This window comes from Dermacentor albipictus, chromosome 6 (assembly GCF_038994185.2).
Source record: "Dermacentor albipictus isolate Rhodes 1998 colony chromosome 6, USDA_Dalb.pri_finalv2, whole genome shotgun sequence".
Classification (NCBI taxonomy): domain Eukaryota; kingdom Metazoa; phylum Arthropoda; class Arachnida; order Ixodida; family Ixodidae; genus Dermacentor; species Dermacentor albipictus.
In genome coordinates this window covers 59,723,703-59,749,246 of record NC_091826.1, presented here as the reverse complement: position 1 = coordinate 59,749,246, position 25,544 = coordinate 59,723,703, and the positions used below count along the sequence as shown (strand labels likewise).

General features: G+C 48.4%; 2 protein-coding genes across 5 annotated transcripts in view; one reads left to right on the top strand and one right to left on the bottom strand.

The window, feature by feature from the left end:
- Positions 1 to 25,544, bottom strand: part of LOC139061110 (uncharacterized) — a 374,269-nt gene that overhangs the window by 347,169 nt on the left and 1,556 nt on the right. The gene's annotated exons all lie outside the window — the stretch shown is intronic.
- LOC139061109 (uncharacterized) lies at positions 815 to 25,544 on the top strand. The gene is made up of 5 exons (XM_070540654.1): positions 815 to 1,177; positions 3,626 to 3,803; positions 13,067 to 14,305; positions 17,425 to 17,739; positions 25,010 to 25,544. Exons 1-5 carry the CDS (start codon positions 876 to 878, stop codon positions 25,142 to 25,144), a joined length of 2,169 nt encoding a protein of 722 aa, XP_070396755.1. The 5' UTR covers positions 815 to 875; the 3' UTR covers positions 25,145 to 25,544.

The window sequence follows — 25,544 nt, the reverse complement described above, 5'->3', positions numbered from 1 at the left end:
CACAGCGTCCCCGTCCCGACTTGGGCGTCGCCTACGGTTTCGGCCGGAGGAGTTCCCCGCGTGGGATCTCCAACAACTTCAAACTCTTCAGGGTTTCAATAAAGTTCTTGGCTTACTGACTGACTGAAACACGCATTATATATAGAAGTTATGAACGCACTGGACACTTTTTAATCGTGGTATTATGTACCTTATTTGAGGGGGAAGAAGAAGAAGACGAGATGCTCTAGCAGGTTCGTCTGACGATGTGCCTTCTCTGCAACAATTGTAAGGAAACTGAATCAATAAACCACTAATTTTTATCATGTAGGCGATATTTACACTAAATAAAGATATTACTCAAAGCTCCACTCTGCAAAATTGGATTAGGAGTATCTGTACCAGCATTATTCTCCTTTGGGGTCCCGACACTATAGCTATATTCACAGAGACGTTTGTTCCGCAGCATTTGATTATTAAACTGAAACAAAACGATTACCCTGCTAATCATTGTATCTTCATTTTATATCTCACATACGCATTCATTTCATTTAAATTGGTGCTTCAAAATATATTCCTAACATTACTTTCTCCTTGGTTGTATCCTCTTCTAACATTCACCTTCAAGTTAGACGGACTGCTCACTCGTATACTAGTTTAGTTATTGCAATATCTCTTTTTTGCGTTCTTCAATTTAAAAAAGGATTCCCTTTAGCTACTTTCTGTCTCCCCGTTCTTGGCCTGTCCCCCTTAGTGGGTGCGAGCCACGACTGAGGTTCATCAACATCATCACCACGGCGTATTTCCGACTATGCAATTCCAGCCATCAGGACGCTCGTGAAGCTACGCTCGTGGCAGCAGGCAAAGCAACCAACTCGAGCAATCGCAGCCTCAGTATGCGACGCGTGCAGAGCCCCCTGCAGCTGCCTCCGTGTCCTCGGCCCCGTCCTGCGCCGGTTGCTAAGCCGCCCGCGATCCGACACTGCGCTCCTGTCAAGGACACGTCAGGTGCGTCGTCCTGTCCGCGCTACTCTTGCTTCGTGCTGCTCGCCGTCCTCTTCACGACAGCCACGCTGCTAGCCACGCCGGCGCTGCTCCTGACGCGGCTCGATCCTTGGCGGCGGGACCACTTCACGCTGGACGAAGACCTGCAACGCTCGCGCGACCACAGCGTGCACCCATGCGACGACTTCTACCGGTGAGCGTGCTAGCATGGCTGCTTAACGCGATAGCCTCGGCAACAGCAAGCAAACGCTTTTTTTCCTGGGGTTGCCTGCGGGGTTTGTACTCGAAGTTTGCGAAACGTATCTGAAAGGAACGTAGGTGGCCGCACGTCAAGGTTGGAACTCCTATAAGGGTAAAGCGATGGCGAGGTGGCAATGTCGATGGGAGGCCGATCGCGGACGGATTTTTCGAATTGTTTTAAAAAAAGCTTACGGAATTGGTGCGGATTGTGTCTTGTAAAAGTCGCCGTAGTTTAATGATTATTGAGTTTTACGGTTTAGCACGGTCGTGGCTTCGACTACGGGCTACGGCCACTGCTTTCCGACTGTAGCGGCACGTAAGAACGCTCCAGTAGCACGTTTTTTTCCCGCCTTATATACACAAACAAGCCATTGTCAGAGGATCGTTTTCCAAGGACAGTGACTTTGAACGTCGGTAATTGTGTCGCCAGCCATCCCGCACATTTGACGTCTGATAATTGCATGACACACGTGGAAGCTCTATATACGCTTCCAAGGCTAAGACAATGTTCCAAAATGTCGAATAATGTTTGCACTTGTATGTGTTCCCAAAAGAAGAAAAAGAAAGCTGTGGTAAATTTTCTTTTGTCGAACTACTTCACTGCGAAAAGTGTGCAGTAGTGGGTAAAGGAAGGGGCGTCAGTGTGTTGTCTCCGCCATCGTCATTGTTGCGATAGGATCGTCATCCTATCGTCGAATTCCTACCACCGTCGTCATCAGTTGCGTGCCACCATCGACGTTTTCGTGACATCTTCGTTGTTTTTCTGTCCGTGCTAGCATCATTGATCTGCTTCGCACATTAAATGGAGAAGCCTCTACTTTTTACGCGCAAGCATTACATACAATGCTCGCAAATAGAAAGTGCGCATGCGCGGTAGCACATGCGCAGGGGCGTCTAGGCTGGCACGCTGGGCCCACTTGCCGCAGCGCTATAACAGTCTAATGAAAACGGCGATGCGATGTCTGAAGCCGCGAAGGAAGCGAGCGCTGGAGGAAGTACGAAGGAGCCAGCTGACGTTACCTAAAGAGCGCGTGGCAAAGCCCCGCCGCCCAGCGGAAAGTCTAGGAAACGTTCAGCGAAACGGGCAATCAAACAGCGGGCGAGGCTCCGCGTGATCGAGCGAGCCAGCGCCGAGTGAGAATGACGCAGCAGTAACGCAAGCGGAGAAGGCCATCCACGAGTCAACCGACCTTGAAATCGTCATATAAGTGCCGCGCACGAGCTGTGAGAAGCGCTACAAAAGGCGCGGGCTTTGCATGCACAGGAGACTACTCCCGAGGGCCGTGCTAGGCTGCTTGCGATAATGCGGTCGCATCAGGAAAGACGCAGTAGCATAGAAATTCCTCGTCGGTCTGAAGTCCGTTTCCATGCTCGGCGCGTTTCAGCACCTCCCCCCCCCCCCACCTTTCCGTTTCCTCCCAGGTGCGCTTCCTTCTCGTTTTCCTCCCTCGCGCGCCAGATGGAGCCGCCATCGTCGGCTCACCGTCGCATGGTTTCATCCGTGCAAACAGAATACGGCACGTGGGGACGATGTTGTCACCCTTGCACTTTTTACGGAACATCGCGGTGCCGACGACGGCAGAAATGTGCATGGAGCCTCCATACGAATTGTATTCAAATTATATAACAATGGCACCCATACGCTTGCGCGTATCAGCGTTCACGAAGTGAAACGTCACAGTAATATTTCGTTAAATTTTGCAAGTACCTGTATCAAAGCTTGATAAACGAGCGACCTCGGATAGAACCCCATTTCTAATCTTGTCTAACAGCATTCGTAATAAATCCGAAAACAGCAAGTCTTATAGCCTTTCGACGTAGGTTCCATCATCCTATGGAGAATCGGGAAAACTGATTTCGACAAGACGTTCCAGAGTCGATGTTGTGAATGTTGGCGGTTTCTGCGGTCCATCGTGCCATCACTCTGTCATTTCTTCCACTAGTCCGTTTCCTCTGCGACAGCGCCTGCAAAGTGATTCTATGATTCAGTGTTTTCTGCTATACAAATAAAGTAGTTCGGAACGAATCATGTACACCAGCAGCCCTGAATGTGCCGTTCCTTGCGTCATGAGGCTAACACAAAGCGCATATCAAATCGAGGTGTTGGTTATCGTGTGTGTTCTAATGATGAAGAAGCTAACGCCTCGCGAGGAAAGCGCACGGGCCTCGTAATTAGTGTCGGTGGACGGAACGGTCGGACGCGTGATTACGAGGAGATATGTGCAATGCGTACCAGGCCACGCAGCCAGCGGCAAAATTTACAGCAAATGCGCATTCGTATCTTCTATTAGGTCATCGGAATCGTGCATCGTCGACTTACTGGTCACCCACTTACTGGCATTTCGGAAAAATATTTCGCTTAAAGAGAATATTCTCTGGCGCTTGCCATCCGTTGGTGCAGGCACGTGTGTGGCGGCTGGGACCGGTATCATTTGCAAGGATACTCGTCGCCGCTGGCAAAATACCAGAAGTTATTCAACGCCCAGGTCTTCAAGCGGCACCTCTTGCGTCACATCCCAAAGCACCCTCTGAGGGCGCAAGACAAGGCATCGGCGCTGCTGCTAAAGTGTCTCAGCCAGGTAAGCGAGAAAGCGTCGATTTCACCTCAGCGACCACCGGAGCATAAGCGATCCAATAGTTCAGCAAAATCTTTACCATTTTAGTGAGGCATGAAGCCTCGCCAAGAAGCACTGGGAATCAGGGCATTTTAGTCTATACCTTGTGGCTTCTACTTATGCGCTTAGAAACCATGGGTTCGAATTAGGCGCTTTAGCTCGCGTCTTCGTAGTACACCATGCTACTGGAACACTACGCCCTTACTTGTGCAACTGCAAACCCTCTTTTCCTACGAAGTGCGGAAAACAGAAGGGAAACAGTTTGCGTAATATTGGGCCGGAATTATCGTCCCTGCACCGCCGAGCTCCTTTACTATTAGTCTCACCACAGGCTTTCGATTATAGTAGCTTGGTAAATCTCTTTCGAACATCAAGCAAGCTGGGGGTAGACTCGCGCGGATGTTCGACAAGTGCGCATTCAGCGAGTGAACAATTCGAAGCACATCATCAACACCTGCTAAATATCCCTGTCCTTGCGGTCTGCTCGTTCGAAGTCTCCACCGATATATACACCGCACTCTTAAGGATGAAGGCACCACAATGGAACCATACAAATGTGTGTAACCTTTTCCGTGAATTATCTGGCGGCAATGACATCCCGGAACAGTGAGTTGTTCCTATACTCTGCTGACCCACGAGAGTCCGTACTCGAAGGTCCGGGGCGCGTATTTACATGTGCTAGTAGGTACAGCGGGGTGTGGCACTTGCGCAGACGCTGGAAGTTTGCGCGCATGCGCGGGTAAAAGTGTTTGCGAGAGGAATTGTTCGGACTTTCGTTCCTTGAATATATGGCTATGCCTACGCACTACGGAGAAGTTTGTTGATGCGTGTTGTATGCGTTTGTCCCTAGGCTTGCTAGCAGGAGTCGCGAAACTGTAGTGCTGAACTTCCCGTCATGAGGTGGCGTCTGGAAGCAATTACATTTATTCAATCATGATTTCTACAAATTAAAACAACGTGTCATTACTTCGCATTATTGGCGGCCACTCCAGGACACGAAAGCGGCAATGGGGGCACCAAAGCTAGACGCTGGACTGGTCCTTGGGTTGAGGCTCGCCGAGGCCTGCAAGTGCCAGGGGTGCATAAGATAGGCTGTCCGCTTCGCAGACAACCATCTTTTTATGGGAAAACCCGCAATGCACGAGGCGCCCCTGCTTCCAGCATTGATCCCCCCACGACCCTTTGCGTGCCCTGGAGCTTCGGCGCCGCCTGCTTTATTATAACCACAGGTGCTCTTCTGAGGCATCCCTTTGCCGGTTACACGTGCCCTCCTGGAGCAGTGCTTGTAAAAGATTCAATGTATCGTCGCGATGGAAAAGCGACCCGCGACTTATACAACACGAGTCAGAATCACCAAATGGGGCGTCCGTGCCTACTGCCTGACCACGCGGGCAGCTAGCGCAGGGACGTAAACAAACTCAACCGCATTCCGCAATGCCCCATGTCTAGGGGACAAACGCATGCAACACTCGCTAAGAAACCTCTCCGTAGTGCCTAGCCAGCGCCATATTTTCAAGGCGAAAGGCGTTCAGATTTTTTCTCTCGCAACCGCTCATACTCGCGGCTGCGCAAAAACGTCGAGCGCGGCTCGAAGCGCCCGCCCCGTTATACGTACTAGGAATTGTAAATACACGTTGGGTGAGGACCAAGGAGGATATATAAAACTTGCTGGAGTGGAAGCCGCCTATACGCGCCTATGGGCAAGGGTGAAGCCGCGCCGAACGGCCGGCGGCCATCTTACCAGAGGCAAAAGGCAGCGGCGCAGCCGCGCCTGTCCGCGCTTCTACTTTTTCGCGCTGCTCATGAAGGCGCTCGCATTCAGAAACCAATGAAAACAAGTGCTTCTGGTTGTTAACGGTTATCTCCCATCAACTGTAGCAGCCAACTGGCGTGAAGAAGGCTATTTACCTGCGGAAATATTAAGGAGAAAAGCATAGCTCAGCAGCGCTTTTTCGCGTTTACAAAGCAACGCTAACGAGTGGTTCTAGTAATAAACGTCTATTTTTCGTCAAGCAGAGGGAAACTGTCATGTACAAGGCAGTTTGCCAGCTCAAATATTAAGCAGAAAAGCTTAGCACTGCCGCGCTCATGCTTTTCCGCGCTGTGGATGACGTTATTCGCATATACAGAGCAACAAAAACGAGTGGTTCTAGTCATATACATCCATTTTCCATCAGCTAGCAGAAAAGTGGCATTTAAAAGGCAGTGTAACTGTAAAAATATTAAGGAGAAAAGCGTAATGCAGCTGCGCTCGCGCTTTTTCGCTTTCCTGATGCAGCTGCTCCCATTTAGAAAGGGATGCAAATGTCTGGTTCTAGTTGTAGTCGTTTATTTACCATCAACCAGCAGCCAACTGATATACAGAAGGCAGTTAAGATGAGCAGATATTAGGGAGAAAATCTCACATACCGTCAAGAACACCATGACAAACACCCTACTGGTGGTTGAAAATAATCACCCTCGACAGAAGTGGTCTCACTTTGTTTTTGATCAGTTCACGGTTTCGTTCTTTCGTCATGTGGTGTATTCTCAATTTTATATATTTTTCAGCGATTTTTTTGCACAAAATATAAATATGGTTATCAAGTGGATCAAGATCAAGGATGTGGTCCTCCAGTTTCTGGAACCAGTTTTTCTCTGTGCAGGTGCCCAGGACTTCAAGGATGAGGTGTTTTGATCTTACCGTCACCATTTATTCTACCATTCAGTATCATATTCTGCCTGTAGCCATCGCAGCCCCTTTTCAACTGCTTCACACAGGCCAACGACGTCTTGTGATGGTGAAATGAGTCCACCTCGGCTCTTTTGCCTAATTAAAGGTGCCAGTTCATCCGAGGGCAGGGCTGCGATGCACAGTTCACATGTTACCGTTGAACGAACTTTCTGAACGACGAAACTTGCAATGTACGGCACTACAGCACCGACAAAAGCTGACAAGCTTTCTGGGCAGTCAATGCGATGGGTATAGTTGTGGTCGTCGGCCTGCAGGATTGATGACCTGCGCATATCAGTAAGCATGCTGCTTTCACCTACCAAAGCTCCTGTATATTTGTTGGATTTAGAATTGAGACTATGTCTTGGGAGCAGTTTCCAGAGATTGATGAAGTCACTTCTGTCTGAACCAACAGACGCTTGTATGCAGCCTTGAACTGCGCAGCGGTTGAGTTGTTTTTATGACCACCTCGTGCACGTATGGACCCGAAGAAGTTTTCGGCGTGATCTTGGCTAAGCTTGTGCGTCAGCAAGTATTTCAGCTGATCCTTGCGAACAAGCTCATCGAACAATTTTTCTGTGCTGGTTATGCACACCAAAAATACAACGAACCCAGTTTTCTTCAGCCCTTCTATTACTGGACGCCCTGCAGGGTCTCTTAGCCCTTGTATGTAGGCACGGGCCTCGGAAAGAAATAGCTTCCAGTGGCACTCCGGCGCGCAATGCACACAGCAAAGGCGATCTCCATCTTTCGCATGCCACCTTTCACGGCGAACAGCCCGCTCCCACAGGCTCCGCAGCTCCGGATCTTTTGGAAACCTGTCGGCAATTCCAGGACTATTAGTCGTTGCACACACACACACACACACAACTTATAAGTTGACATCCATCGGGAACGCGAGCGTAGTGGCTCAATGAACGTGTCCTCGTGTACTTACAGGTGAAACGTGAGGCCACAACCCTTCTTCAGCCTGTTCGCACATCCGTAGGCAACGCAAGAGGCAACCATAATCAAATCTATGGTGTTTAAATGCCCCTCACATCAACTTGCACTGCAGACCAACTCACGAAAACAGCAGCGCGAGCCGGTGCCGCCGGAGCCGAGCGCGCTTTCTGCCTCTGGTAAGATGGCGGACGGAGGCTTTGGTCGGAGCGCGCCCTCTCCACTCCAGCAATTTTTATATATCCTCCTTGGTGAGGACTGGTAGCTGACTGATCAGTGTTGAGTGCCGGACGCTGGTGTAAAAAAAGAGTTTCTCTCTCTCGCTCTCTCGCTGTCGCTTCAACGCGACCGAAATGACTAAAGCTTAGCGCATACGAAGCTACTGGCCCGACGCGCGCTCTGCTAGCATCGGAGATCGCTTTGACGGTGAGGCATATGGATGAGGCCCACACGGGCGCGAACATTGGCCACGTCGCATATCGCTTTCAAGACTCGCGCATACTCACGAGCGCCGGAAACGTGCCCTTACAGCGTCCGCCAACGGCGTCTACTACGGCGTTCGCCGCGTTAATCGTGGACGCCACAGTAGACGCCGTGGAGGGAGTGTGACTGTGAAGAGGAAGAGGAGCTATTTTATGCAGCCCTTTAAGAAGCACGACCCAGAGCCTTAGGGAAGGTGAGGGGGACATAAAGAAGGAAGAGAGGGTCAAGGCCATTGCAATCCCGGTACCATTAGGTACCGCTGTCAAGCGTCTTTCTTTATATCACTATCATCAGCGGTAGCAATGCGGTGCATGCACAATTTACACGACAGCCCCGTATCATCCAGGAACGTAAGAAGGTGCATGAAGGCGGAGCCGTGGTGCCGCTAGGAGTCCGAGTCGTCGGAATGAGACGTGGAGCGTAGCCCTCTTTTTGGCGAAGGCGGAACAGGAAAAAAGTAGATGGTTGAATGTTTCCTCCTCGCCGCATGATGAGCAGGCAGGGGATGAAGCTAGGCCTTTGCTGTAACTCCGTGTTGCCGTCCAACAGCAGCCGATCCGTGAGCCGTAGCAGGAGAGATCGCTGCTGCCTTGTTATAGAGTTTCTCACTATAACACCTAGAGGGAAATCTGGCGCCACCGTCTACGGAAGGTTGTTAAGGGGGGCTGTGCCGTCATGGCAATGACGGTATATGTGTCTGCGAAGCTTGCCTTGGCTGGTGTTGCAAGAGACTTCGCCTGAAACGTCGATATGGCTACACAAATAACGCCTGCTTAAAGTAAAATATTTATAAAATGTTTTTATTCACGCATCTTACGTCTTCCAGTGAAGTTCACTCACAGTTACAATGCATAACCAAGCGAAGAAAAGCAAGAACACACGACAAACCGTTCCAATGCGAGTTAGCATCTTGTCGTCATTCCTGCAACTTTAGCGGCCCGCTGATACTTCTTACGTTTGATATAATTCTACATGGCATAACAAGTTCTCATAGATAAACAAAACATGTTTTTGTGTATTAACAAAGCTCAAACAGCTTTTTGCGTGCTGTTTTAGCAGAAAATTAGTCACTGTGACAGACGTAACGGTGCTTGCCTGGATCTCCGAGAGCGAGGTCAATCCCAAGTCACAACATACCGGCATTGCCCATGTAAACCACATCGCGGCAGCGCTAGATTTCCCTCTAGGTAATATAGTGAGAAACACTATGGCGTTCAGGAAGTGGACGGGGAGGACGGCAGCTGGCGCCACACCGGTCCGGGACGAGCACCGTCAGGTGTCCCTGCAGCGTGTACCTTGCAAAATCTAAAGCCGAGACCACACGTACGCTTGCGGACGCGCGCTAGCTCGCCTCCGCGCGCCTAGCGCCAGCCGCGCCTCGCGAGTAAAGATGGCTTGCATCCACAAAGACGCGCGACAGCGCGCGCTCAACGGGCTGACTCACAGACGCCTCTGTAGGCGCCGCTTCGTACTTTCTTACTGAGAGCGTTTCAAGATGCTTCGATATTTATAAACGTAATTGTGATATTATTATTATTATTATTACCCACATTCTGGCATGATATAAACCTGCTTCACTGAGAGTTGAACGCTCCGCGCCGTAGCTACGTAGCCAGGCGCGCCGACGCGAGGCAACCCAAGCGCGCGATAACACAGAGGAGCTGTTCCCCGAGATCACGCCGCGTTTCGACGCGTAGGAGCCATGCCGCACCGTGTGCGCATGCGTGGGCGCGTGAACGCGAGCTTCGCGCGTCCGCAAGCGTACGTGTGGTCTGGGCTTAAGACCGTTACAGAGGTGCCTACTGGTACAGTGGCATGGTGTGCGGCCTTTGCCAGGATTTCAGCGTCCTCTTTGCTCTGGGCCCCGACGTGAAAGGGGAGCCACCGCAGCGAAAGTTTCAAGCAACCCGAAACAAGGGCTCGAAGCTTTTCCCCCAGCATGGTTACGACGGTGGTCTCCGGTCGTTGAAGAGCAAGGAGCTCCGCTCGCGAGTTGCAGAGAATCGCGACCGGAAAATCCTGGGGTCTTCCGCAGCATGTCCGCAGCCAGATGGAGGCCAGCCACCTCAGCAGCCGTGAAGCTTGCCGCGAAAGTAAGCCGGCACACTCCTGTGCGCGAAGGGCAGGGATCATGCAGGAGGCAGTGGCAGATCCTGAGTCTGCATGGACCGAGCCGTCTGTGTTGATGTGGAGATGTTGGTTCAGTCTGTCCTTAAAAAGGTACACGGACGCTTGGTACAATGCGCAGGATGGGGATCGAATTTTCGTGAGGCCTTCCGGCGTAGTAGAGACTTCCAGTGGTTGATGGTGTGGAGGAGGTGTTGTGATGGCTAGTTTGGGAGGACGTCCTAAAACATCCCCGTATTGCTGACACAAGCTGCCAATGCGTGAGTCAGGTCGGCTCCGCAACCTTGAAAGCAGATGCTCACTACCCAGGGCGCGATGAAGCCTGCCAACGTGATGGAGGCCATGCTGTAGGAACAGCATGGCCAGTGACCAAGTCCGTGCTTCGGCTAGAGTGGCATCAATGTGTGAGGTCCCTGGCACGCAAAGAATCATCCAGTTGGCTTTCCGGTGCTGAAGCTCCAGGCGCTCTCCGCGAACCCGTGGGAGGGCCACGAGAGGGAGTGCATAAAGCAGCACTGACATAGTCGCGGCGGCGTATAGTTGGATACCCAATTGTGGTGTGCATCCTCTGTCGCGGAGCAGCATACGGCCAACCGCCTTTTGGATCTTCTGCACTGGAGGGATGAGCGCCTTGGCAGCTGGCGCCCACGGGGGCAGGTGATTAATCAACAGGCCCAAGTAGGTAACAACCCAATTCCAAGGTACCCGGTTTCCACCCAGCAACATCGGCACAGTTCGTTGGCGTATGGCACGCTAGGGTGTACGAGAACGAGATGCCGTGGTGGTCCCCACGCTGTTTGGAGCGGCGGGGGCTGAGAACATCCAGGCATCCTAGCAGCCGCAGGAGGATAACGCCCTTCCTCCCTCACCCGACGACCCTGCCTCCTGCGCCACAGGAGAGGGCACACATCCGGGCAGCGTTCATCGCTCCCGCACGCCAGATTGAACCGCGTTCGCGGGGTCACCCTCACACGCTTTCACTTATAGGGGACCTCACGGCGACGGCACAAGTGTGCCTAGAGTGGCCATATAATTTCTATCGCAACAAAATTTCTCCTAACCGAAGCCCCTGAATTTAGGTGTTTCTTCGCTTATGAACTATGCAATTATCTCTATTTTTACTTTATAGACGCACTCGTTCCATAATTTGCACCCACATTACTTCTTGTTTTCATTGAGAACAGCGTGAAGAATCAAGATAATCGCGCTTAATGACTTCTAAATGAGCGAGTGTATCTTCATGAGTTAATGACATGCATTCGCACTCTCAGTCCAGCGCTGACTTCATAAGGCTGTGTCCAAAATGAGGTCCCGGCGAGGGGTTGACACAATTGCGGCAAAATACCGGCATACGTTTGGCGGCCAAATCATTTTTAAATACTTGAAGGTGACTGAAGCACTTTTTATGTCTCTCAAAGGCAATGGCGTCATGGGGGAGTTGAAAATGAGAACGAAGCAGTGTCCCCGAGCACGGCACTCTATCGTGTCCCCCTCCGCATAGGGAAGTAGGAAGAGCGTCGGACTGCCGAAAATTTATACTGTCATATCATCGCGATCGTGCCGTATTTTTGCACTGCGTATGCCTAAGTGTCCATATACTTAGGCCTCTCTATATTGTTCTGCTTCAATCGATATATTTAGAGTTCACATAGCCGTGTGAACAGTACAAATTTCTAGACTGAACTACACTCGTGATCCGCATAAAACTCGCGATTTCGCGAACTATGGGAACAGCATTAGATCTTACGTTCGACCCAAATTTCATTGCGATAGAAATTCTATGGAGAATCCAGGATCATGTTCGCCATCCGCGTCGCCGATATGTTCCATATAACCCCCAAGCGCGGTTGGTGGCTTCATCTCGCACCCGCAAGGGAGGAAGGCGGGAAGACAGCACGCCGTCTTCCACCACGTACAGTCGCGGGCAGAATATTATGGACCATGAAATCTAAGAAAAAGCTGAATATCTCCGCAACATCACAACGCAATCTGGTTTTTGCATTTTGGACCTCGACTAGAATATGCTAACAACGTTGTCGTGAGCAGTTTTACTGGGTAGTGCTACAGGCTGCTCGGGAATTGAACGTTTTCGGAGATCCCGTGGTCCATTTTATTCTGTCCGCGACTGTACAAGGCACCGAAGAAAGGGAGGGTGTTTCCTCGACGGCAGCGGCTGCGTATGCCGCAGATGAGCAGGGCCGTGCGGGTTTTTTCTCGAAATCGATCTGCGATGAGTACAAATTCTAGGTGCACCGAGGGCTCATAGCTTTGTGTGCACTGTGCTCTCGCCGCTTAGCTCATGTTAAAGCCTGAGGCAGCACGATGGTCACTTCACTCACTGCTGCGACTGCGCTTCCTCATGCCAACGTTTTGACTGCGAGTGTCCACGCTAATCAAGTGAGATGTGTTTCTGCTCGCCGGTGCGCGCGTGCCACCATGCTTGTTATTTGAGGTCGTAAGCGAATATTAACGAGTTCATACGGCCGACAAAACTATTATGTTCACTTCTTATAGTACTTCCTCCACTAATTTGCTATCGCAATCCTTGCTCCGTCTTTCGGGCAAAACTGTGGCATTTTTAGACTCCACCATACCCGTCACAAAGACGTATCAGGCAACTGGCCTGGTCAGACGTGCACAGCATGCGTTCGTCATTTTTAACAAATGCAGCCACCTATACGATGCGGCACGGGATTTCACTGCTCACTTTAAGTTTCATGGTGAAGGCGACAGGTGTAAGAAATGTGAAGTGGCTATACATAATTGCTTTTTAGCATAGAAAATATGCTCTATTGAATAAATGTAACGTGTCCCGAATTCACGCCGTCTAATGTCGGCCGTTCGATGCGTTGATATAAACAGTGCTATCGAACTCATAACAGTGCCTACGGATTGCTAAATGAGGTGCGTGCGAAGCACACGTGATTAAATAGGGTATCCTTTCTCTCATTTTGGGTTGCAGAGAGGCAGAGATAACAAGTGGACTCTCCAGAAATTCCTGCTGGAAGTCGGCCTCACCTGGCCGCACAAGTCACCAGCGTCGAGACCTCAGCTGCTCGGAACGCTCGTGAAGTCGTCTTTACACTTCGGTATGCCCATATTCTGGGCCTTTTTCGTGGGTCGCCATCCATCGCACCCAAACCGAAATATTATTTACACAACTTTGGGTGACGGCAGCATCGAGTGGATGGTGCACTTTGAATGGCTCATACGATCAGGGAAGCAAGTCACCTACCTGCGACGCTGTGCAGAGATTGTGGGCGGTACGGGACAGTCTTATTCAAGTATGATCCACACCGTAACAACCACGCACTCTGAAATCAGCCGCCAGATAAACTTCTTGTGGAACCCGGTCGCCGTTCCCGCGTACCTTGACCTCAGCGATCCCGAGCTTCGCCGAGCCGTCAACGGCCACCTTGCAGACGACTCGCAGCTCTGGCCCGAAGACGAGATTCTGAACCTGCAACCAGATCTATTCGCTGAGCTGAACGCAACCCACCTTAGCCACAACAATTTCACTGAGAAATTCAAACTCTACCTCGGCGCTTACACTGTATGGTTGCTTTTGCCGTACGTCTCGAACTACCTCACAACACGCATGCTGGAGGACATTGGTCTTGCGTCCTTCGAGCGAAGCTTCCGGCATCACAAGTGCATGCAGGCGCTTGAGGTCACCTTACCACTCGCCAAGTGGAAGGTTGAATACGATGGCGCGGGTGACAAGACTTATTCGTGGCAAATGCTTCGCCTGACCACACTGTCCTTCGATCAATTTGGCAGGGTATATGGCGACGCTTTCAGAACGCTCTTTTCAGCAGTCGTGTCTCGCTTAGCAGTGAATGCGTGGAATATGACTCTGACGTGGGACACTTTGGACCGCGTCTATGCCTACGTGCCCTTTCACGCAAAAGCAGGGTTCTTCGACCTTTACATGCGTATATGCATGGCAGGTATTCGCATATTGAAGAAGTCGCTGCAGCAGCCCAGGCTGACAGTCATTCACACGCCAGGCATCGCTACATCCAGTCTTTACCGGATACTCGTTGCCAGAGAAGTCGTGATCGAGAACTTCCTGAGGATGCCACCACTCTTCGATCTGAGGCACCCATTGCCTGTCCTTGCCGCCTTCGTAGCCACCCTCATCTGCAAGGAGGTCGCCATTCTGGGACAATTTATTCTTTTCTACGACGAGAACTTCAAGGTGAGTGAGTGAGGCCGATCGCACTATGCGTGATCCTAACGATGAGCATAGCGCCATTCCTGGTCTTCGAGTTACTTGCGCAAACCAGCTGGAAGTGCGCCATTCGAGTTAAAACACTTTGGCGGGCTAGTTGATTTGAAACCTTGATAGAGTGTGTACGCGTGATTGAACGTGGACATGCGCTGTGTTGGCGTATGTGTTTATTTCTACGCCCTCGTTCAGTCGCGCTTACACACTCTAGCAAGCGAGTTCTTCTGGCACTGCTTGTGTTATAATCGAAGGTTGCGTACAGAAGCATGGCATCTCACGTCTTCTGTTTGGCGTGGACATACATTGCAGACACATCGGCGAGGGTCTCATTCTGACATTCCGTAAGACGTTTCACTTGCGTGGGCGCGCGCTAGGAGGAAAGGGGTGGCCAGGGCCGGTATTGCGGGTCTCCGCTTTTACTGTGGACGCGGCTGCGAATGGCATCGTTTAGCACGGATGAGCGTGTTCTATCTTGGCGGTAATCGCGGTGAGTGCGAAGGCTAGCGGGCGCAGGATCGCTGATGGCTTTGCATGCCCTATGCTCGCGTGCACGTGGTTCGCCCTGAAGGAAGAACAAGGAAGAAGGGGAATACGCTCGCCGCTGTTGCCACTCCACATCACGCCAGCGTTCTGACAGCGAGTGCCCACGGTAGATTGAGTGAGATTTGTTCTGATTTCTATGGGCGTGTGTGACATCATGCCCGGTAATTCAGTTAGTAAGCGAATGTTGACAGCAGTTTTTAAAGCTGATAAAACGACTAACCAGAATGCATATAGATGTCTTATAATTTTTTATCCGAATGAATGCTTCAACTTTCGGGAGAAACTGCAACCTTTTTTGACACAACTAGTAATATACAATTTCAATGGTAATACTGAAAGAAACTAGCCTAGATTTTTCTTCTACTCATAGCGGTACCGCTTGTACGGTATACGTCCTCATTCATGTAGGCCTCAGAAACTTTGTAAAGTACGACATGCGCACAAACTGTAAAAACCATAGCATCGGTTTCTAATCTGAATAAACGAGAAAGCATAAATCTCTTATGAGAAAACTACAACACGAAGCCTTTCAGGTGCCGATTGCTATGGGCTCTCCACCGGGCCTACGTGCGTTATTTAACTAATTTAATTTCTCAAAGCGAAATGAGTCAGAGTATTTGTTAAATACAACTTAGACACAACCTACAGACATAATAGCTAGGAATTCTCATTCGAATATGAGAAAAGAAACGAATAAAAATTCAGGGACGATTACGAGAATCCCTAACGCGAAATACGAGCGCCACTCTATACGCGTTTTCATTTCGCGATATATTGAGGCAAAGAAATTTAGAGAGACATGTTACAGGGTCGGCAATTGAGGAAAATCTGATCTGCGGGTCAAACACGTCGGCTTCTATACGTGACTCGTTGAAGGTTCCAGTGTAATTGCTGGTGCCGCTTGGCTTCCAGGAAGTAGTACGCGACTCGCGTCCTGCATAGAATGCGATAACAAAGCAGTCGCAAGCAATGACAATTAAGATAAATAAATTATAGGGTTGCACGCGCCAAATGCATGATCTGATTATGAGGAACGCCGTATTGAGGGACTCCGGAAATTTGGACCACCTAAGGTGCTTAAACGCGCACGTACATCTAAGTACACGGGTGTTTTCGCATTTTATCTACACCGAAACGCGGCCGCCCTAGCCGGGATTCAGTCTCGCGACCTCATGGTTAACAAACACCGTAACCGCTAAGCAACCACGGGTGGTAACGATGAGAATCGAGGCAAGCGCTAAAGAGACTAAACCAAGCAAACGAACAAGCGGATGTGAGAGCTGACGCGAGCAAACGATAGTACGAAACGTGTGGTCCGGCTGAGGCCAGATTCGAGTACGCATCGAGTGGTCAGGCAGCTCCTCATGAAACCAGCTTACCAGGCAAGTGTCGTTGAAGAGCGCCGCGCTCATTAGTCTCCGCCGTTCGCGCATCACGTCTTTCATCTGCCGCTCAGCGTTCGCTCCTTCACCATTCACTGTTGAGCTCGGTTATGCCGCCACCGCTGCCGACGCTCGCCACAGGAAAGGGTGATTAAGAACTGCTGTCACAACCCATTATTCTATTTCGCGGAAAGTGAAACACGAGCATCTTATCCAGCCACTTCGTTTAGGGTGATCACGCCACGGAAGATCCCCGTCAACAAGAGCGCAACAGCTTCGCTGTAAAGAAATGCAGCAGATCCAACGGGTAGAATGTACAGAAGAGAAGCTTCGTGTGAGTGCATAAAGAGTCGAAACACAAGTACGCGCGCACGCACGCACGCACGCACGCACACACACACACACACACACACACACACACACACACACACACACACACGCGCACACACACACACACACACACGTAGCGCAGTTCGAATCTATTCGACCCCGGAATGATTTCGACCCCCTCGGCTTCTTTAATGTGCGCCTAAATGTAAGTACACGGGTGTTTTCTCATTTCGCCCCCACCGTAATGCGGCCGCCGTGGCCGGGACTCGATCCCGCAACGTCGTGCTGAGCGGCGCAACACCATAACCACGGAGCAACTATTGTGGAATTTTCCCCTACATGGAAGGGCTGATTTCAGAAATGGAATAGAAAAAAATTGGAATAGCTTTACGGCATAGCGCCCTTAAAGGTTGACCATAAGAAGCAAGAAAGCGTGCGTCGTGGGTGTCATTGAACAGAATAATGAATGATGACCTACCATTTGATATCAGTGTCCTGAAACGAGAACCACAGATCTGTGCTTCGTGAAACTATACGGGATATCTTCTTTTCTTTCGGCTTTCAGTCTTTGATAGGGCGGCGCAGAGCGTATGTTTTGCAAGACGTTATAGTGCAACACTAAAAGACGTCGTCAACGGGTTTCTATTTCCCGTCTTCGGGTTATAGCATTCTAGTATAACGTCAACTCTATTGTGAGTCTACGCGGAGCTGCGCCTCAAAAGAGGGCCTTTTTCAAATTTCCTAATGGATCTTACTCTCGTCCAAATTGAAACGTACGTATAGGCAAAAAAAATAAAGGTGACTCATGGGGTATACTTGTTCTGACGTCCGCAGTACGACCTGGCGAACCCGATGTTACGCCAGCTCCAACTGCTGGTTACGGACTTGCGCCACTACACCGCGCTGCTCAACAGAAATGTGTTTCGCGCTTACGACTTGCCGCGCCAGTGGCAAGAGCTCAGGGCTGCCAGCTTCGCAGCGCTCTTCGCCAGCAACATCCCGCGTCTGCCTGAGGCACAGACTTTCGCAAGGGTGGCAAAAGAGGCGACGGCTGTGGACAGACGGCCAACCTTCCGCAACATCCCTGAGGACCAGCTGTACTTCCTGGTCCGGTGTTTTTCGGAGTGTGGTGGCGGCCAAAAAGTTCAGGTGCGTTCAGAAGCTTAGCTGTAAGCTATCTCCTCAGTGTCGTTGGAACAGCCAGACGGGAGCCCAGCTTGGGTTAAGCAGCTGCTGTTGTAAATTGTCGACCTTTTTTTATTGCTTCAAACTGGCACTCCTTCTAAACTTCTGGTCTCACGTGCTAAAGAAAGGGTCCGGATAACCTGCCGCCTCAGGCACAAACCGACATTCGGCAGTCTTACAACACTACATTAAGCAGTACGCCTAGGCTACAGCATTGAGTCCGCAGAAAGGAGGACCAGATTTTTAGGCGACGCATTTTTCTCCCGGTGAAGTCAGTTTTTTATGTTGTATCTCACCATCTCGCCGTTTTTGGTGGGTCAACGACAAGTACCGTTATCTGTAGTCACTAATGGGAAGTAGCGCAGGCTTCGTTTGGTGGCCGCGAGCGAGGAGCACTACACCGATGAATCAGAGAAGTGCATCGAGTGTCAAGCCGTCGCGCACGTGCGACTTGTTCTACGAGCTTCGCTGTTTAACCGCGCTTTGTTCAACACTGTTGCGTTACCCGGAGCAAGAGGTGCGAATGAGCTTCACAATTTTATTTATGCGACAGCGTCAAATGGCCCATTGAGCAAGAAAGCCTGCGTCTGTAGTTTGTAGCAACTAAACGGCGCCTAATGTATACGATTGGCTGCGACGCCATGCCACGAGCGAGCCTTGACGTAGCAGAGTGGGCGAGAGGAAACACGTACTGCCAGGTAAGAGCGACAGGCGTCGCGTTAGGGGAGAGTGCAACCCCGCAACGCCACGTCACTTTCGCTCTCACTTTTAGGAAGCCGGCCGGCCACGCCCGAGCCAGCGCCGCATGGCTGCTACTTCTTGCTTGCTCCGGCAGCACGTACCGCTATGTATATTACATGACTCACTCAGCAAAACTCGAAGGACCACTCAGCGGCGTTCAGATAGATTTCAATCCTTCCGTATTCAGAACTTATATCTTAGATGTCCTCAGATATTTTTTAAGCTATGGCTTCGCATGTGGTCTTGGTGACGACCATTGTGTGTAATTTGGGCACGTACTCTGGCACGATCATTTTCGGTGAGACTGTCGCATGCGCCCTCAGGTGCAGGCTGGTTGGGTGGTTGAGCACTACATCACGTGAAGGCGATAGTATCGCCGAATCTGACTGTCCGAGAACACGTCCGCTAATTGGGCAAGCCCGACGATACGCTCGTCCACTAAGGACACACGTCTATGGCCACTTGCCTCATTAGTCGGTGTCTCGTGCAGCAACGATTCGTGCATTGCATTAGGTAGATGTCTTTAGTTGAGCCCACATACTTTATAATTTGTTGCTATAACAATTATATGGACACTCCTAGCGAATTTTCACCGTCGCAGTCACGGGTGGCGTCAGCATAGATTTGGTGGCCCGTATGAATTCTTCGATATGCTGGTTGGGTGCTATTATATTGAAAATAAAAAACTGCTGTTACGAAGATTTATGGTCATAACCCATTTATTGATCAAAAATTTGGATAATTATGAGCGTCATGTAAAGTAATAAAACATTTCATTCGCAGCATATGCTTTTTCTTGTCAGTAAATAAAAACAGCCAAACAATACTGAGTTCAAAATCGGAAAGTGACGTGCGATTCCGCCTTTACTGTCACCAGTGTTCTTTACGGATTTGACATTTCCCTGGTAGCAGACTAGTGCCGAAGCATTGCCGTGAGTCTCCTCTAGGGCAGTGTCGCGGTTCGGCGCCTGCAACGCCATTGACGGCGCTCAAGGCGCTAGCGTTCTAAGACCCCTCTTAGCTGCTAGGACACATCTACTAAACAGTCGTTGTTTCGTGCGCTGCTTCGAGCCACGTCGCACCCCCATATGTGTAGTGACAACACCGTCCTAAGCGCACAAGCACAGCGCTATCCTTTGCTATCACTGTCAATCCTTCGCGCTATGGCCGAAACGGCCAACTTCTTATTGCATGAGCATTAATAGTGTGAAAGGGGGCAAACGATGTATCGGTCTTAAGTGTGCAAAGACGATCGAGTGGCTTGGCGTTCGCAAATGGTGTGTTTGGTATTTGCGCATGCCAGCACAATTTGAGCATTTTGAGCATGCGTGTACCTTTTAGTTTATGAAAATGGTGTTTGTCTTTATTGGTGCATGTTTGTCAAATGGTGTATGTCTTCATTATGTGCAGGTGGTGTATTGCCTGCAGATTTTCATACGGCATCTTAGTTATGAGATAGCATAGGACTATCGTTAGGAACGTGGTGGTGCGTTACGGTGCTATCGATTGCTCGAGTTGCGGGCGCCGTCGCTCTTGGGGAGTAATGGTATCTGTGCGGAAGTTGTGAGTCAGGTACTACCATGACTGTCTTAGCCGTTGTCATACCCCTCTCGAAGCTGGCATCCGTATGACGTAATTGCGTCTGTTGCGGCGACGGATTTCAAACATATTCGCGTTCCTCTTTTGGACTTATTTTTCCGCATTGTGCGTCACAGGATTCAGGATCTTTGGTGTCGGTAGCATAGATGTTCTAGGAAGGACGTCCATGGAAGTTCATGGACGTCCATGCACATACTTAAGCGTTCCTTCCGGAACACCTGCTCGCACATCGCGCCATGGTGGAGCAGACAGTGAACGACAACATAAATAAACGCAGTACTTTATTTCGGTGCTGACAAACGCCAGTGGTTTTCCTTCGATCTCATCTCGTCCCCCATCGCGATGCTCCGCTTTCAATGCCGCTGGCATGCACCTCATTGCGCGAGCGTTCTGATGCGATTTCAGCTATCTAGGCGGGTGTTTCTGGCACAGTGCGAGCATTTCTGCTACGCAGCTGCCTTGTGGTGTGACACCGCAACACAGCTGTGGTGGAGGTAATCGTTGTGCCACGAGAAATGCAATGTATGAGCAGCAATTGATTTTGGAGAGCTCGCTCGTTTTGAATATAACGTAAAAATTAAATTATGGGGTTTTACGTGCCAAAACCACTTTCTGATTATGACGCACGCCGCAGTGGAGGACTCCGGAAATTTCGACCACCTGGGGTTCTTTAACGTGCACCTAAATCTAAGTACACGGGTGTTTTCGCATTTCGGCCCCATCGAAAATGCGGCCGCCGTGGCCAGGATTCGATCCCGCAACCTCGTGCTCAGCAGCCCAACACCATAGCCACTGAGCAACCACGGCGGGTTTGAATATAACGTAAAACATGTGTTTAAGGGACGATGACAAAGAACATGGTGGCACATGTTATGGCGTGAGGCTGTAACGCTCGATTTTCTGAGACTACCATTCTGGACAAGACTGGCAACGCCTTTTGTTGACATGCACTGGAGGCCTTCCTTAATGAAAGAACAGTGATCGGTGCATAAGTGAGCTGTCTATCTCTTTACTTGATGCTGAATTTGACTTCTTGCGCAACCATCTTTGATGTACGTTTGCCTAGTCTTATTGCTCGGTATGCGCATGCGGGACAGCAGGATATACATGCGCACAATTATTTCCTTCCATTAAACAGCTGCGAGTAGCGCTTCTCTTTGCCCGCCTTTCTTGTATCTTTTTCTTCTTTCTTTTCTTTATTTGTTTCCATTGCTAAAATACAATGACGAGGGCTAAGATAAAAGCTGCAATGAGGCAGCTTGAGGTGCCCTTAGCCCCCGTGTTACATGGTGGCAGTGAGTAGCGCAATCAACCGTACGCAAAGAACATTACATATAAATAATACTTACAATCATCAATCAAGAGACTTTTCTATGACGGAACAAACAAACAAAGAACAAAGAAATGGGATAAGGACAAATAAAAGCAATGCAGATAGTAGGCACCACCACATTACATACACTTGGCAATACATAAATAAAGGTTAAAATCGCGTACACTTGACGATGCATAATTAAAGGTGAAAAGAATCGATGGTCGATTATTATTGGTATTATTAAGTGAAAGAAAAGGACGAGCAAAAATTATGTCATTACAAACATTAACAAGGCACACATGTGAATATAGGTGAGAAAGGAATTACGCTTGGTTCATTATTTAGGAGAAGGTTCTGATAAGTAATGACAGTTCTGACCGTGTTATGTTAATGATGTCAATACCAGCGTCATGTAATGCATTAAGCAGTCTGGGTAATTTATTTTTCGTCATTTGCAAACCGTAGTTAGTTCTTGAAGGGGGTATAGACCAATATTCTCCGCGTCGGGTAATATAGGTAGCTGTATTTCTTTGCAGACAAGCAATTTCATTAAATACGCTGTTTTCAGAGTTTAAGTTTGAGTGCCATGTACGAAGGAGAGAGCGGTTGTATAGAGAGTAGATTGTAGGTATGTTGTATTGTTTAAAAAGGTGTTCACTGTGACTGTGATATGGCACATTTGCAATTATACGTACGATCTTTTTCTGTAGTAAGTGTATTTTCCTGAGGTTAGTTTCAGTTGTTGTGCCCCACACAAGGTGTGTGTAATTAATGTGTGATGCAAATAGTGAGTGATAAATTAATATTTTTACGGATGTTGGTAGACGATATCTGTTCTTGTTTAGCATTCCTGTGATACGGCTAAGCTTTTGTACTACAGAGTCTACTTGTCGATCCCAGTTTAGCGTACTAGAGAAGTATGTACCTAATACTTTAATTTCATTTACTATTTCTATGCTCCCTTTGTTCATCTCTAAAGTGTGTCTTTGTGGAATCTTTGTGCCTTTCGCATAAAAGATTACGGCTTTTGTCTTATTTGAATTTAATTTTAGATAATTTTCTATAGACCATGAGGATATGTTCTGGAGAAACTCGTTTGCGCTGTTTATTAAACTAGTATAAGATGCCGATGAAATGAACACACTAGTGTCGTCTGCATATATGATAAATTTTGCCTTGGGATAGATCAGAACAATATCGTTTATGTATAAGTTAAAAAGTAGCGGTCCAAGAATGCTTCCTTGTGGGACTCCTGTTTTTATTTCTCCAGAAAACGATTTAAAGTTATTTATGTGCACATATTGCCGTCTTTTTTCTAAATATGACTTAATTAGCTGCAGTGGGAGGCCCCTGATACCATACGTATCAAGCTTTGTTAATAATAGGTTATGATTAATATGATCGAATGCCTGAGTAAAGTCTACAAATATACCTATTGTCAGTTGCTTCCTTTCAAAATTTTGCAGTATATGGTCTTTCTGGTGTAGTAGTGCTAACTGTGTTGATTTGTTTTTTTGAAAGCCATACTGAGCTTTCGTGACAACGCGATATTTTTCACAGAAGGATGTTAACTGGATAAATATTATTTTTTCAAGTCCCTTAGAAAAAGTGCGGTAAAATTGATATGGGGCGATAATTTTGAATATTGAGCCTGTCAGCCTTCTTATATATTGGAATGACTTTAGCAACTTTTATTTTTGATGGAAAGATGCCTTCAGCAATAGAGATATTATAGATATGAACTAGAATGGGGGCTATATCATGTATGACATATTTTATGGGCTTTATCTGCAGGTCTTCTGAATCACAGCTTTTAGAGTTTTTCATCGCCATAAATACAGAGCAGACCTCGTCGACATTAGTTGGATGGAAAAAGATTGTGTGTCGGTTTCCAGGTAGAGAGAGAGTGGTTTTCGGGTGCGTATGCGCTTGTGTTTCTCTGTTCAGGAAGTATTCGTTAAACGCATTCACCATGTCTGTTTCGGAGACTAAACGACCTTCTAGGCTAATTTTTTCAATAGGTTCTGCGCGTTGTTTCCGCTCCAATATATTATCAAGGTTCCTCCACAGTTTTTCTGAGTTTCCATCAAGGTTCCGCTCCAATATATTATCAAGGTTCCTCCACAGTTTTTCTGAGTTTCCATCACACAATAAAGAGGATTGTAGATAATAGTTATCTCTGGTTTTCCTTATTTTTCCTTTATTGCGCAAAGTCACTCGTTTAGTTAAACAGCTAGATATAAATCGCATAGATGCGATCATGAGACAATCAATGAGCTGATTTCAATGAATCTTGTCGCACATGAGAATTTTTTTTTCTAGCAACACTATCAAGGAAAAATTTCATTCAGAGCGTGCAACCTTTTACAGAAATTTTGACATACCGGTAAGTCCGAAAATAAATGCACGCACGAAGTTTACCATCTTGGAACTCCGCAGTAAAAACAGATATCGTATATTTTTAAATGCGACTTTAAGATCATGCTAAGCGTAAAATTCTGATATCTGCATTTACACCCTGCATCAAATTGTTAGAATGCTTACGATGGTGTTGCTAACAAAAAAAGTAATAAAAAAGAGGTGTGTTTTACAGCAACATATAATACAGGAACTTTCTGTGCTTGAGATGTATTCCTAGGTGCAGTTGATAAAATTGTCATGTCGTTCTTTATTGCCGAGTTACGGGGTTGTAAATTTGTTACTTAAATTTTTAAAATATTTGTTGATGCGGCATTTAGCAATCTTTTTTCTAATTGGTGGCTTGAATCAATAATCTGGTCGTTACACTCACAAAACTATAGAGTTTTCTTATTTTTCTATTTCTCTGGCGCAACAGCCCGGTCGACATATGGTGCAGGGTTTGGGGAGAGTAGCAATTTTTTCGTCTCCATGTACTAAATAACATGAACATGACGAGTTCCTTGAACATAGCACCTGCGAGAACAAGACGCGGATTTGCCGCGCAACATCCGATAGCAATATAGCGCATCTTTTATTTTGCAACTTGAGAATAAGAAGGCCGTAAGTTACGCTAAATTCGGAAACCTATTTAACGTGCACAGTATCTCTACGTCAGCATAAGGTCTCCATTCTAAGTGTCACGAAAAGTTTCCCGTGGACGTCTCCTAGGTGCCAGGATGCTCTTCATTCTACCAAGCACGAGTTTCCTTGCGTGCTTTGTATTCTAGAGTTTTACGTGCCAAAACCACGATTTTATTATGAGAAACGCCGTAGTGGGGCGACTCCTCATTAATTCTGACCACCAGGATATCTTTACTGTGCCCACAATGTACGGAAGACGCGCGTTTCTGCATTTCGCCATATCGAAATGCGGCTGCCGTGGCCGGGATTGGATCGTGCGGCCTCGCGCTTAGCATGAAGCCGTTAAGCCACCGCGGCGAATGCCTAGCATGCTGTGATTCACCACGACTCGCTAAGCGCAACGTTAAACCGGAGTCCTTCAATGGTTAAAAAGTATTGAATGACCCTGCTTATACTTTCTTATCGCTGCCAACGTTTCACGGTTCTGGCGAAACTGCCAGTTTTTTTTCTGTCTCATTATCACCTTTTCTTTCGCAGAGAGCCATGTGTAACTTGGCTCTACCTGCAGTACCAGCGTTCAGGCGAGCCTTCAAGTGCAAGCCCCACCATCGACTGGTGACCAACTTCACATGGTCCGAACCAGCATCGACCACACACAGTGCTTCACCGTAGTGCCACTAAGTGCCGAACTGTTGCGTCTATGAACAAGGAACAAGGCTTCTTCAAGACTGTACCACGCTCCCCCAATTCTTGAAATTTGCCGCTTTATTTATATATAATGCACAGAATGTCGCGCAATTTGGCCATGTGGTCTATAGGACTGCTTACCTATTATTTTTAATTAACCGCTTAAGAATTAGTGTGCAGTCAAAGCGACGACAACTCTTTTAAGGACATGCGGAAAGCTTAATCTGAGCTACGTTAACGCCCCCATTGTCTTGTTTCAAACGTGATTTCTCGCCAATATTCTGTGAAGTTTAGATCTCGAGCAGTTTTCTTTTGATGTTTGGAAACTTGTTCATCATCCTTTTGCTTTTTGGCACAACCTTAAGTATACGAGAAGTGCATTTGA